Source organism: Aedes albopictus, chromosome 1 (assembly GCF_035046485.1).
Source record: "Aedes albopictus strain Foshan chromosome 1, AalbF5, whole genome shotgun sequence".
In the NCBI taxonomy this organism is placed as follows: domain Eukaryota; kingdom Metazoa; phylum Arthropoda; class Insecta; order Diptera; family Culicidae; genus Aedes; species Aedes albopictus.
The window spans coordinates 268,768,851-268,783,106 of NC_085136.1; the positions used below are offsets into that span (position 1 = coordinate 268,768,851).

Genomic DNA, 14,256 nt, shown 5'->3' on the forward strand with positions numbered 1-14,256 from the left:
TACTGAGTGAGATCACGGCGCACCATAAACGAACGCAACACGAACGGCTCGCCACCGACGCTACCGAAGCGAATCAGGAGAGAAACAAATACGAGTGTGAAATGAATCAGCTAGGATCGGTGTATACGAAAAGAACGTTCGCTCTCTCAACTACCGAGTGGCATTTAGCTGATTGAATCAGAACGCGCTCACTGATTCAATTCCCAGTACTGAATGCTTCCACTGAACGTTAAATGAACGTTCCGAAACGAATGCTCTCGCACCCGATTCAGAATGCAAACATTCGTTCAATATTGGTTCGTTCGTCTTCGGCACACAGATTCAGTAGCGATTCATTTGGCCGTGGTTGCTTGCGTCGCTCGGTGCTCGGCGATTAGAAAGAAAGTGCAATGAATGTGGAAAGATTCTGCTTGGCTGGGGGAGAAGCACACTCACATCAGATTGTGCGTGGTTGTGAGTGAGGGATGCGCAATAAATGAATGATTTTTCCCATCCTTGCATGAGAGTCCATCACCTTGTCGCAGTCCCTAACGAGATTCGAATGAACTGGATAGTCCACCCGAAACCCTTACGCAGTTTTGCACACCGTCCATCGTTGCTTTAATCAGTCTTGTCAGCTTCTGAAGAAAGCCGTTTTCGTCTATGATTTTCCATAGCTCAGCGCGGTCGATACTATCGTACACTGCTTTGAAGTCGATGAACAGGTGATGCCGTGGGATCTGGTATTCAAGGCATTTCTGGGAGATTTGACGTACGTTGTCGACCGACCGTCAACGAAACCGGCTTGATAACTTCCCACGAACTCATTCGTTTTAGATGACAGACGACGGAAGATGATCTGGGATAGCACTTTATAGGCAGCATTCAAAATAGTGATCGCTCTGAAGTTCTAACATTCCAAATGGTCGCCTTTTTGTGAATGCGGCAGATTACCCCTTCGTTCCACTCCTCCGATATCTGTTTGGTTTTCCAGATCCTGACTATCAACCAGTGGAGACAGGTGGCCAATATTTCTGGGCCCACCTTGATGAGTTCAGCTGCGATACCATCCTTACCAGTTGTTTGTTGGTTTTGAGCTGATGGATGGCTATCTTAGCTTCCTTCAGCGTGGGAGTTGATCCATTTCCGTACTCGTCTGCACTTGCATAGTCGTTTCCTCCATTGCCGTGGCTTCCCGTACCTACGTTCTCCACGTTATTCAGGTGCAGATCGAAGTGCTGCTTCCACCTTTCGAACACCTCACGTCCGTCCGTCAAGAGGTATTTATCCATGCATATTACGGCTCGTTGCACGAAGCCGTTGCGGGATGCGTTGAGCTTCTGGTAGAACTTCCATGCACAGCTGTTCCTTTTCTTCGTACTCCGTTTCTTCCAGGCGGTGCTTTTTCTCCCGAAAGAACCGGGTCTGCTGTTTCCGCTTTTGTTTATAACGTTCCACGTTCTGTCGAGTTCCTTGCTGCAGCATTACCGCTCTCGCTGCGTTCTTCTCCTCCAAAACCGTTATGCACTCTTCGTCGAACCATTCGTTCCGTCGATTCCGTTCCACGTACCCTATGGTGGTCTCGGCCGCGTCGTTGATGGCTGCTTCCACTGTACTCCAGCAATCCTCTAGAGGGGCCTCATCGAGCTCGCCTTCGTCTGGCAACGCGGCCTCGAGATTCTGCGCGTATGTAGACGCGACATCCGGTTGCTTCAGTCGCGCTAGGTTGTGCCGTGGCGGTCGCCGGTACCGTACATTGTTGATGACGGAGAGTTTTGGGCGCAGTTTGACCATCACCAGATAGTGGTCGGAGTCGATGTTGGCGCCACGATAGGTCCTGATGTCGATAATGTCGGAGAAGTGCCGTCCGTCAATCAGAACGTGGTCGATTTGAGATTCCGGCTGCTGTGGTGATCTCCAGGTGTAACGATGAGGGAGGTTGTGTTGGAAAAGGTGCTACGTATGGCCATATTTTTGGAGGCGGCGAAATCAATGAGCCGTAGGCCGTTTTCGTTCGTTTGCTGATGGGCACTGAACTTTCCAATCTCCCAATGCACGACTACAGTAAAGCAGTGAATTCCTATTTGTTGCATTGCACTTTATTTCTTAAATTGTCGTAAAGTCCTGTTCAGCAAATCCTGACTGGTAAAGTGTATTGAATCGTATGCCATGTGCGATTTTCGTACATGTGTGTCTGTGTTTATTGTATCAATTCTCTGTGCGGAAATTGGAAAAGCTTTTACGACTGCCAATGATCAGATCTCGTCTTTTATGTCACTTCGACGATAACCGCTTGGAGACACAACAAATGTGTTGCAGGCGATAGGTATACAGGAGTACTAACCGTAACCTTCGATAATAAAAATAAGATGAAAACAAGCAACTTGTCACCACAATATTGACCCACAGGAAAGTAGCGAGCCTGCATCTCTGATCTCAACAGAGTGTTAATCCCATCTGACAGCTTAAGCTTTAAAGTTTTGCAAACAAAACATTGTTTCGGGCCTAAAGAAAAAAGTTATATTTTTTTTTATTTATTGTACCAAATTAGTGTAATATTGTGTAATTAGTTATACACAGAACAGAATGAATAAATTGATGTTGATGCCAATAATGAAGGCTGCTAAAACTCTATTCGGCTGTTTGAATGAAACTTGCCTCACTTTGAAGAAATTTTGAAGCATAATTAATTTCTTAAATTTCTCAGCAATACTACTTTCTAGAACCATTTCCACTCAATCACTTCCTGTGACTGTGATTTATATTTTAATCATCAACTTCCAAGTGGCTGCTTCTGCTTTTCCCTCCGTTGTGGTAGATTCGAACCAAGCCAACCCTTATCCAATTTCAGATTGATTCATCTCTCTTCAACCGGGAAGGGCTAGACAAGCGGACGCTCTAAGCTCCAAGTATCTAAAAAAAGCGGATTTAGTGCAATGTGAACCGACATCCGCTGCACCTGAATTGGAAAACTTCCAGCGTTATATGGTTGGCCTATTTAGGATTGACTTCACCATTTCAGAGCCCTCGCTACAGGTTGAGCGTACACGTTCCTGGTTGATGGGACAACTCATCTCATCCTAGCTCCAGAGCCCAACATAATAGCCCTGCCACGGTTATGGCCCTTTAACCATTTTATTTTATCACGTCAAAATTTTATGACCATTTTATTCGCATGGCGACGATTCGTGAATTGACTTTTATGGTCCACTCCGTTCGTTAGGGAACAAATCTTATCATTCAACACCCGGCCTCTCGGGAAGGGGACACCCACCTTGTGCACCTCGATCTCGGTCATCTTGTCGTGGCGAGACGCCACCACGCACGATATCCGCACGTACACGTAAATCATGACCGCCATCGGAATGAAGAACGAACCCATCGCCGAAAAGACGACGTAGCCCTCGTTCTGGTTGTACCGGCACTGGGTCAGCTCCCGGCGACCCGGTTCGTACCTACGGGGAGGGGGAGAGAATTCAAATGGATGAGTAGGTTCAAATTCAGATGGGGTTCATTGACTGTGACTATGACATGTGGGATGCTCACCAGCCGAGGATGGGAGGACAAGTGATGGCCAGGGCTAGTACCCAGACGACCAGGATCATCAGCAGGGCCAGCCGTTTCGAACGCCGTCGGCGAGAGTAGTTGAGCGGTTGCGTCACCGCTAGATATCTGCGAAGGGAGAAGAAATGCGAGAAATAATGTAAGTTGCTTGTGAAACAATGTTCGAATATTAAAATTGTGACTGCTGTGGTATGCTTTCTGCGAGGATTTTTCCAAATTAATAGTGTGGTAATAGATACTACCTATATCTAGAGGAAACTGTGGTCCCGTGAGGAACCGAGAGCAGTAGTTATTTGTGAACCAACCTAAACAAACTTCCTGCGGTTTCAGCGGTAATTGTGGAAACTAATAGGTACATAATGAATCTTATTTTGTCTTTTAATGAAGCTTCGATGTCGAATAGTTAACAGTAACAAACTTTAATCAACACGCAAATTGGAATATGGGAACTGTGCCTATACATTGGCTACTTTTAATCCTGAGCACCCACGGTTGTGCAGAGGGCCAATCTAACGCTTGCTTGCAGATTTCGTTACCGCCCCTGCGTAGAGTGTGGCCGACCCACCTCCACTTTCGCTCCCGAATTTCTGTCGCTATCGACTTATGATGACATTGACAATGGAGCTCCAAGCTTAAGATCCAGTTATGAGGCCACTATTGATGCAGCCCTGCAGCTTTTTTAAAGGTTTTCGGATTAGACACGAAGAAAATATAACACGCCGTTTGAATTTAACAAAGAAAAGAAATAAACGTGTATTCAGTTTGATGTTTACATTTGGAATGAGAAAAATCATGATGGCTGCCAAACGACAGCTTTGCACTGCACAGTGCCGTAGCTAAGGAGTGGGGGTGCAACGAGTGCAGTGGTTGCCAACCCAACACCGCTGCTCAACCACAGCAGGTCTCCAATACTATCTTGGAGCGTAATCCCTTGAAGCTGGCCGCTGGAAGACCCTTAGTCATCACATCGGCCTGTTGCTCGGACGAATGAACAAAGCTGATATGGATCTTTCCTTGCAGTACCAAATCGCGCAGGAAGTGGAACTTCGTATTCACGTGTCTCAGTCTTTTGCAATCCCGTTCATCCTCAGCGATCCTGATCGTGGATTGGTTGTCTCCATGGACCGGAATTGGTCCATCCGTAGTTCGTCCCAAGTCTTGGAGTACGCGAACCAGCCACATTGCATGACAGGTAGATGTACACAACGCCGAGAGCTCGGCTTCAGTTGAAGAGAGCGCCATTGTCTGCTGCTTCCTAGTAACCGTAGAACCGTAGAACCGTAGACTTTGAAGACACCTCCAGTAACTGATCTTCGGTCCACCAGATCATTTGCCCAATTGGCATCGTAGAAGACCTCCAACAGCGGTGCATCGTTGTTTAGCTGATACAGGCCTACATATGTCCAACGTACCCTTGATGTACCGCAAAATCCTCTTTAGATGGACCCATTGCTCATCGGTTGGGCACGACTGAAATTGGCTGAAATAGTTCGTCGCTGCTGACAAGTCTGGCCTGGTCGTGAGGGATGGGTACAACAGACAGCCAACCTACTCCCGGTACGGCTTCTTCGTTCTCTGCTGTTCCTCACCCTTTTTCATACCCAAAAACTGTCGGACTTGACCTTCATTGGTCATTTCGAATTCAGCCGCCAGTTTTCTCTTTACAGCTTTCAAAAACTTCAGCGATGATCCGACCAACGAAATAACGTCGACGTAGAGTACTAAAATCACCATATCCTGGCCTGTGCCACGTGTGTAGACTCTACACTAAACTGTAGAGGCATTGACCGTTTTCGCTTCGAACAAAACCACGTTTCTCCACGAAAGCATGGAATTGCTCGTTCCAGGTGCGGGACGCCTGCTTCAGTATATATATCGATCGGTTTAATCGACATACCAAACCGTTTCCATGGTAGAACCCATCCGGCTGGGTCATGTAGACTTTCTCGGCCAACTCTCCGTTCAGAAACGTGATTTTACGTCTATCTGATGGACTAACTACCGCTCTCGGTTCACCACCGGCGAATATGTATCCGTATAATTAAACCCCAGTTACTGTGAGAACCCTCTCGTGATAAGCCTCGCCTTATACTTGTCGGCCTTGCCCGGTCCACCTGGCTTTATTTTAAACACCCATTTGCAGGTCACGGTCGATCGTCCTTCTGGGAGCTGCACCAGAGACCACGTACCATTACGCGTCAACGAGCTCATCTCGTCATCGATGGCCGCCTTCCACATCTTCCAGTCATCGCGCTTCTTCAATTCATCGATCGAACTTGGCACGTTTTAGACGAAATTCATCGCGCTAAGGGCGAATCCAGCGTACTCCATGTCAAAATCATGGTGCCAAACCGGTCTTGTCTTCGTCCTGGTTGGTCGTTCCTTTCTCGCCTCGTTTGCATCCGGGATCTTTGTTTTTGTCGGTTCAACATCCTCTGCTGGACTGTCGTATCCTTCCGGGTCGGAAGCCTCATCCGCCTTGTCTGATGCATCCTCTTCCGGACTAGCGTATTCATCATCTGATGGATATTCTTCCGCAACAACTTCGTCTTCGTTCGTAACATCACTCGCCTTTACTCCTGGCATTTTCACAAACTGGTCCAGTGAATTCTTCGCCACACCGTCAGTCTCGATGAAATCCACATCTCGCGCAGTAACGATCATCTTCTTCTTCGGATGCCAGATACGGTACCCACTGTGAGAATATCCGATAAAGATACCGTTCCACGCCTTATTATCAAGCTTCCTTCTCAGCTCCTGGGGCACATGAACAAATACTTTGCTCCCGAAGATGCGGATGTTTGACACGTACGGCTTCCGCGACTCCCACAACTCATACGGTGTCTGATTTGATTCGATCGCAGCAGTTGGGCTTCTGTTCATTAGATAGGCAGCCGTCTCCATAGCCTGCCCCCAGAAACGCTTGTCAATGCCCGAATCTGCCAACATCGATCTGGCCTTCTCCACGAGCGTCCGGTTCAGACGCTCACTTACCCCGTTCTGTTCCGGAGTATAGGGTACAGTCCACTCAACCTGGATCCCTTTGGCCTTACAAAATCTCTTGGAACGTTTGCTAAAGTATTCACCCCCGTTATCGCACCGGAGGCGTGAAATCTTCCGACCAAACGTCACACCTCGTCCTTGGAATAGATCAGATAGACCATGGCAAAATGGCTCCAATCGTCCGTAAACGTCTCAAAGTACTTCTTCCCAAATAGCCCTTCCGGCGTCACAGGGTCGCACACATCGGCCCAGTTCGAGCACTTGCGGCGTACGCTTACCTTCACGCGACGAAAACGGTTTTCTCGTTTGTTTTCCGACGAGGCACGATTCACACGAAATCACATCTTTGTCCCCATTTGCGCTCACTAATAGTCCTGAAACCATCTGGTTTCTCATCAAACACTTCAAGCTCTTCTCGTTCAAGTGTCCGTAACGCCCATGACAGAGTTCTATATTCTTTTGGAACCGACCGCACGTCACCATCGAAGAATATTCCGAACTCTTTTTCACATTCTACTCTGTGCATAAAGTTTGTTATGCAACACACCACTCGCAACGATTTCGGATCCACGATAGATCTCTGCTTTCCCGCACTCAAAAACAACGCGCATCCCGGCCTGCTCTACCTTCAGCATTGAGAACAGGTTGCAGCGTAAAGTGGGCACGTACAGTGCGTCCCGAATAGTACAACCAATAGACTTACCATGCACTATGGATACCATTTGTATCGTATCGGAGAGTTCTGCAACGATCGTCTCGTCGTCCTTAGCAACCGCTATTTCGATGGGCTTCTCTAAGCGGCGCAGCTCGCTGAACAGATTCCGGTCACGCGCCAGATGATCTGTTGCTCCGGAGACGATGAACCATCTTGTCCGGTTAGATTCCTGCGTTTCGATCCCATCGCTCACGCCCACAAAACAAACGCCTCCTCGGTCACTTGATTCCGCGACGTTCGAACTTCGTTGCTTCTGGCCGGTTTTCTTCTTCTTTTTATCCGGCCAGTCCACTAACTTGTGCCCCTCCTTGTGGCAATCGAAACACTTAGAAGGGCTTCTTCTTCCTACCGAAAAACGCAGCGTCACTGGTTAATGCGGACGACGATTCGGAGCCCTTTCGTTTTGCCTCTTCGTCCAGGAGTCTGCACTTGAAGAATTCTATCAGGCATAGTTCCCAGCGCAGTCACCACCCCAGCATACGACGAGCCGAGCGTCAGAAGAAGATGACACTTCACATCCAAATCCTCCAGCTGTGCGCCGGTCGCTCGATATTCTCGAACCTCAAAATGTGCTGCCACAGTGATCCGCCCTCGAATCGCATCGAAAGCATCTCGCGCTTGAGATGCATCCTGCTGGCGATACTCCGACGCTCAAACACCCGATGGAGGGCATCCTAAATGTCCTTCGGAGACTTCTTTTCCTGGATGTATTCCAGCTGCGAGTCGTGGATTCGCGAGATCGCGTGATTTGCAACGCCGGTCCATTTTCATACGATCCTCCCCTGCTTTCTTCTCCTGGGTCTTCACCGCTTCCATGTCAGCCGGTTCCTTTTTCAACTCCTGTACATCCGCCACATCATTCAGCACGCACTCGGACAATTCTAGCTCTTCTAGAAGCACCTGCATGCGAAATTTACATGCAGCGAAGTTGGAGCCATCAAAGAGTGGCAACAACACACGGTACGACTTCCGATAACTACTTCTGCACTACGCTGCATGGGCCAATAACCTGAAAGGTTCTCGGATTAGCCACGAAGAAAATATAACACGCCAAAGAAAAGAAAAAACGTGTACTTATTCAGTTTGATGTTTACATTTGGAATGAGAAAAATCATGATGGCTGCCAATCGACAGCTTTGCACAGCACAGTGCCGTAGCTAAGGAGTGGGGGCGCAACGAGTGCAGTGGTTGCCAACCCAACACTTTTGAGTGTTCTCCACTGATACACACCAAGTTTCATTGGCCTACAGCAGCACAGATTTCATGTTCGAGCTAATCATTCGCATTTTGGTGCATCGTCGACTAATCTGATTGATTTTCCATGCATTTCTCAAACTCGCAAAAGTAGCCCTCGCCTTCTTGATTCATGATATTGGAAGGTCATCATTCTCCACTGCTTGCCCAGCTACCGTAAAGCTGGCAGGGGGTTGACCGTTAGTATGGGACTCGCTTATATGAAAAAAAAATCCTCGCTCCAGTCGACTTTTCAGATCCCATTTAGGTCGCACATGAACTGTACAAAATTTCAGCGCAATCGGTGAAACTATAATTTAGCGCAAGCGGTTCAATGTTTTCATAGGATTTACTATGGGAAAAGTTACACTTTCAGATAAAAAATCCCAGAGGTCGTCCCTTGTCTCCTTAATTCATATCGATCAACGTTTCTTGTAGAAAAATCATTTATGAAACTTTCCTTCGAAGACCGCAAAACAGTTGATTTATTACCGATTAGTGATCTAACGAACGGCTTTTTGTTTTGTTTTATCAGCAGCACTGCTGCTGCCGTTGCTGCATGGGGTGGCGGGTGGTATCACCACCCCCAGAAACAGCGGCAGCCAAGTCAGCAGCTACAGTGCTGCTGAAAAAATAAAACAAAAAGCCGTTCGTAAGATCACTAATCGGTAATAAATCAATAACTTTTTTCACAAGCATCCAATTGTTTTGCGGTGTTTGAAGGAAAGTTTCATAAATGATTTTTCTACAAGAAACGTTGATCGATTTGAATTAAGGAGACAAAGGGCGACCTCTGAAAATTTTCATCTGAAAGTGTAACTTTTCCCATAGTAAATCCTATGAAAACTTTGAACCGCTTGCGCTAAATTATAGTTTCACCGATTGCGCTGAAATTATGCACAGTTTATATGGGACCTAAATGGAATCAAAAAAGTTGACTGGAGCGAGAATTTGATGTTTGTCCCATACTATTGACCGTGTTTACATCCAACAATTTGGTCTTGTTGACGTTGATGGTAAGATCTGCCGCTGAGCAGCGATTGGAAAGATCATTGAGCTTACTCTGCATATCAGAGCGCCGTTGAGCTAGGAGAACAACATCATTAGCCAGTTCGAAGCCATTTAGGTGCTCCATGGTAATGAGCTGCCACAGCAATCCACAATTTGGATCACGATCAATCGCACCTACCAGGATCAAGTCGATTACGATGAGGAACAGTAGCGGTAATAATTATACATCCTTGCCTCACTCCAGCAACGACCCGGATGAGATCGGACAAAATACCGTTGTGCAATACTCTGCATGAAAATGCCCTGTACTGTGCTTCAATGAGGCCGATGCATTTCTCGGGGACATCCTTGCGCCTGAGGGCTTCCCACAAGTTTTCGTGATTGAGACGGTCGGAAGCTTTTTCGTAATCAATGAACACCAGGTAGAGAGACTCTTGGAATTCATTGATTTGCTCCAGGATGATATGGAACGTGACAATATGGTCCATACAGAACCGTCTGGCACGGAATCCTGCTTGCTGTCGTCGGAGAGTTGCGTCAATCTTGGCCTGTATTCGATTAGGATCATTTTGCAGAGAACTTTGCGAACGATACACAGTAATATGATGCCCCGCCAATTATCGCATACAGTCAAGTCACCCTTTTTTGGATGCTCCTTTTGGTCGGCCGAAAATGTCGCGGTTTCCCATATGTTGCAGAATAATTGATGCAGCACTAGTGCAGATACTACGATGTCAGATTTGGGCATCTCAGCTGATATGCGATCGACCTCCAGGGCACTGTTCGGTTTCATGCTTCGAATGGCTGTTTCTATCTCCTGCACTGATGAAGCTTTGGTGTTGACACGGGTAATGCGTCGAACCCTTTGCGAATCTTGCTGAGTTGTCGGTCGTGTGGCCGGCACTTGAAAAGGATTCCAAAGTCCTCGAACCAGCGTTTTAGCTGGTCAGCCGAATCGGTCATAATTGTCCAGTCGTGTCTTTCATGGACGTCGTAGCACAGGTGGATATGAGACATCGTAGAGACTTCGTCGGCTAGGGAGTCCGCTCACGCTCATTTGTCCCGTCTACATGAGCGTTTCACTTCCTTCTCGAGAGCTGAATAGCGCTGACGGGCTACGGCTTTGGCTCCTCGTGTTTTCGCTCGCTCTATCGCGGCTTTGGCGTTCCTTCGCTCTTCTATATTCCTCCAGGTATTATCTGTGATCCGCTACTTTCTCCGGGTGCGTAGCTTACCCAAATTATTCTCGCCTCTATTGATCTTCTACGTTTCCAGTTGCTGGAATATCCGCAGCACGGCTCTCAAGCACCTCGACGAAGGACCTTTTCACCGCAGCGTCTTCCAGTCGGCGTGTGTTGAGCCGGCGCCCGATTTTCCCCTCCTGTCGCTGGATCCTGGAAATGCGCAGTTGGATCTCGCCGATTAGAAGATGATGATCGGACGCAATTGACCAATCCAAATTCCTGTGTGGTAGTGGTTTGTGTTCAGATTTCCCGTGTTAATCTATCTGTAAGAACTTTGTAAACATCTTTTGTTCTCCCGTATATGGATAGGCTTGCATTAGGTTTCGTGAGATAAAATTTGGAGAACTCAATGTCGGCTCTACGTTTGTTCCGCACATCAAAAAGGCTCCGTCTCCATTTTCGGCTGATGCAGATGTGGTCGGTTTGATATTCCGGACGCCATCACGGGAAACCCTTGTCACTTTGTGAACTGGTCGATGAGGAAAGAGCGATCCCCCAATCACCATGTCATTGTTGCCACAAAACTCTGCACACAGCTCTCCGTGTTCGCTTATTTCTCCGAGGCCATGGCGTCCCATGAGGTGCTCATAGTTCGAGTTGTCGGAACCAACCTTGGCGTTGAAGTCGCCCATGAGGACCTTAATATCACCTTTCGGAATCTTGTCCATGACAGCAGAGCACTCAGTTGACTGTAAAAGTTCAGTTTCCCATAATTTTTTCTCTAGGAAATATGATATTTTTCAGATTTTGTCGAAGGAATTTACTCTGGGATTCTTCTAGAGAATCTAGAATTGCTTCGGGGATACTTGTCCCGGAAACCCTCCAAAAAATTTCAGGAAATTCTTCCAGGAATTTCCAAAGTATTTACCAGGTTTCTCTCAGACAATCCTCCAGGGATTTTTTTTTGAAATTCCTCCATACACTGTTTCAAGAATTCTTCCAGTATTTTATGTGCAATTTTTGAAAGTACTTCTAAGAAAATCTCTGGAGCGAGATTTGGAAAAGTTCCTGCAGAACTCTTAGAGAAACAATCTCTGTAGGATTTTTAAATAAATTTTCAAAGGAATTCAAGAAAAAAACAACCAGGCTGTTTTTGAAGAATTACTTTGCTGGCATTCCTGAAAAAAAAAATGTCTTAAATTCTTAAACAAGTCTCTGGAGGCATTTCAGGAGGAATCCGAGCAAGAATTTTGGAAAGAATCCTTGAAGAAGCTTTTGGAAGACATCTCAGGAATCTTCAATAAATCTCTACAGAAATTCTTGGGAATAAATCCCAGGAAAATTCTTGAAGGAATCTCAGGAAAAATTTCTGGAAAACTTTCTGTAGAAATAACTGAAGAAACTCCTTGAGAAACCCTTGTGGATATTCCTGAAAAAGAATATTCAGGAATTTATAGGAAAATTTCTGGACAAATCCTTTGATAATATTTCCTGTAGGTTTTTCTGGAAGTATTTCTAGGGCAAACTGTGGATGTATTTCTGAAGAAATTCCTTTAAGAATACATGGAGAAATGATTAGATAAGCTTCTATAAAATTCATAAAAAAAACATGAGATATTTCCAAAGCAATTCCTTTAGAAATTAATTGACAATATTTCTGTATAAATATCTTTAAAATCAATGGAGAATTTATGAACTTATCCTTAGAAACAATGCAGAAGAAATTTTTGGGGAAAAACTTGGGGAATATCTTGAGGAAACTCTGGAGGCATCTCTGTATGAGCTTCTGTAGGAATTTCTGGAGGAAAAGGAACTCCCTGAGAACTGAGTCACTGAATGTAATAATGCAAGAATCTCTGAAGCAATTCTTGCAAGATTTTCTAGATGAATTTTCGATGAAATTCCTCCTGCATAGGAATTTTGGAAAAAATGTCTTTAGATTAGCTCTGGAGAAATTTCTCGAATTTCTGGAGTTATTCCTCTGAAGGAATCCATGGAGCAATTTTGGCAGGATTCCATGAAAGATTTGTGAAAGAAATTCTTGGACAAAGTATATGATTACTTTCTGGAAGAATCACCCGGCCCTGGACACCAGGGATTTTTCTAAAGGAATCCTTGGAAGAATTTCTGAAATAAATTCCTGAGGAATTTCTGAAGCATCCTTGGAAGATGTTCTAAGAACACTTCCCAAAGGCAAAGACTTTTCGAAAGAAATTCCTGGAGGATTTCCTAAAGAATTTCGAATAGTTTTGAAAGAAATCTCAGAAAAACATATGAAATTATTAAGTTTCCTACACAAAAACGCTCTCACGCAGAATTTTTGTATTTTAATTGTGCTTTTGCCCTGTTCTGGGAGGTAAACAAAATTGAGAAGTCCAGCGTGAGACGAGCGAAAATATGCGCACCTATTTGAAAAAAAAACAAAAACCCACGGTTTGAATGATAGAATTACGGGAAGAGTTCAGGAAAAGTTCTGGGAGGAATAACTGAAAGAATATCGGAAGGAATTCTTAGAAAAAAAAGGAATCACGGAAGCATTCCTTAAAAAAAAATCATGATATAATTTTGGTAGGTAAATACCTAGAACACTTTCTGGAGAGATTTCCTTGAAAAATATGTAGATTAATACTTTGAAAAACTCCGGGAAGAATTAAAAAAATAGTTGGATGAATATCTGGAATAATTTTGGAAGAATTTCCAGGAAGATTTCTCGATGAAATACTCGTAAAAGGTCCTGAAGAAATACATATATCTGCATTAATTTGAAGAAAAATCTTTGGAAGAATTCCGGCAGAGTCACTGGAACACACCTTAAACAAATGCTTGGAGGAATTCTTAATAAAATACCTGCAAGAATTTTGAGAAAATTTCTCAGGTTTATTCCAGAAAAATTTCTAGGTGGATCCATTCATGCAAAAAAAAAATAGAATAATTTGGAATAAAGAAATACCAGAAAGAAGTTTGGGATGAATTTTTGAAAGAGTTCTTGTAGGAACTGTGGGAAGAATCTCTCGAAGGATTCTTGGAGGAGTCTTTGAAAAAAATTTAGACGGAATCCCTGACATTTCCGAAAAAAATCCTGTTTTGTTGAACTTTGTTGAATTTGTTTGAAAAAAAAAATCACTGAAAGAATGCCAAGAAAAATCCCTGTTAAAACTATGGGGAGCATCCTATGGGCGAAAAATTCCGTGGAAAAACTCTAGGAGAATGAAGGGAGGTTGTCTAAATAAATACCGGTAGAAACCCATGAAATAGTTCCTGATGAAATTCTTGAAAGATTTCCGGATGGAATCCATGGAAGATATATCCGAGGGGAACCAATTGATGAAGTTCCGGGAAGAACTCCGGGATAAATACTTGGAACTTCTCTGGGAGGAATACCTTGAACAATTCAAAAGAAACAGCTGATGAAAATCCTGGAAAAACTTGATAGCAATTTTTGGAAGAAATCCCCAAAAAATCAGTGGAAGAATTTTGGGAAGAATCCATGGAAAATGGAAGGGGGGGGGGTGATGTATGAATTCCACATGAATTCTAGAGAGAATCTTTGGAAGAATTCCTGAAAGA

The 14,256-nt window shown here is 44.9% G+C and overlaps 1 protein-coding gene across 1 annotated transcript in view; it reads right to left on the reverse strand.

Annotated features, from left to right (window-relative positions):
• LOC109429337 (tyramine receptor 1) overlaps positions 1-14,256 on the reverse strand; it is a 297,991-nt gene that overhangs the window by 24,818 nt on the left and 258,917 nt on the right. The window contains exons 5-6 of the mRNA XM_062846744.1: positions 3,526-3,651; positions 3,254-3,434 (exon numbers count right to left, since the gene is read on the reverse strand). Coding sequence (XP_062702728.1) covers positions 3,254-3,434; positions 3,526-3,651 — 307 coding nt within the window. The remainder of the gene's footprint in view (positions 1-3,253; positions 3,435-3,525; positions 3,652-14,256) is intronic.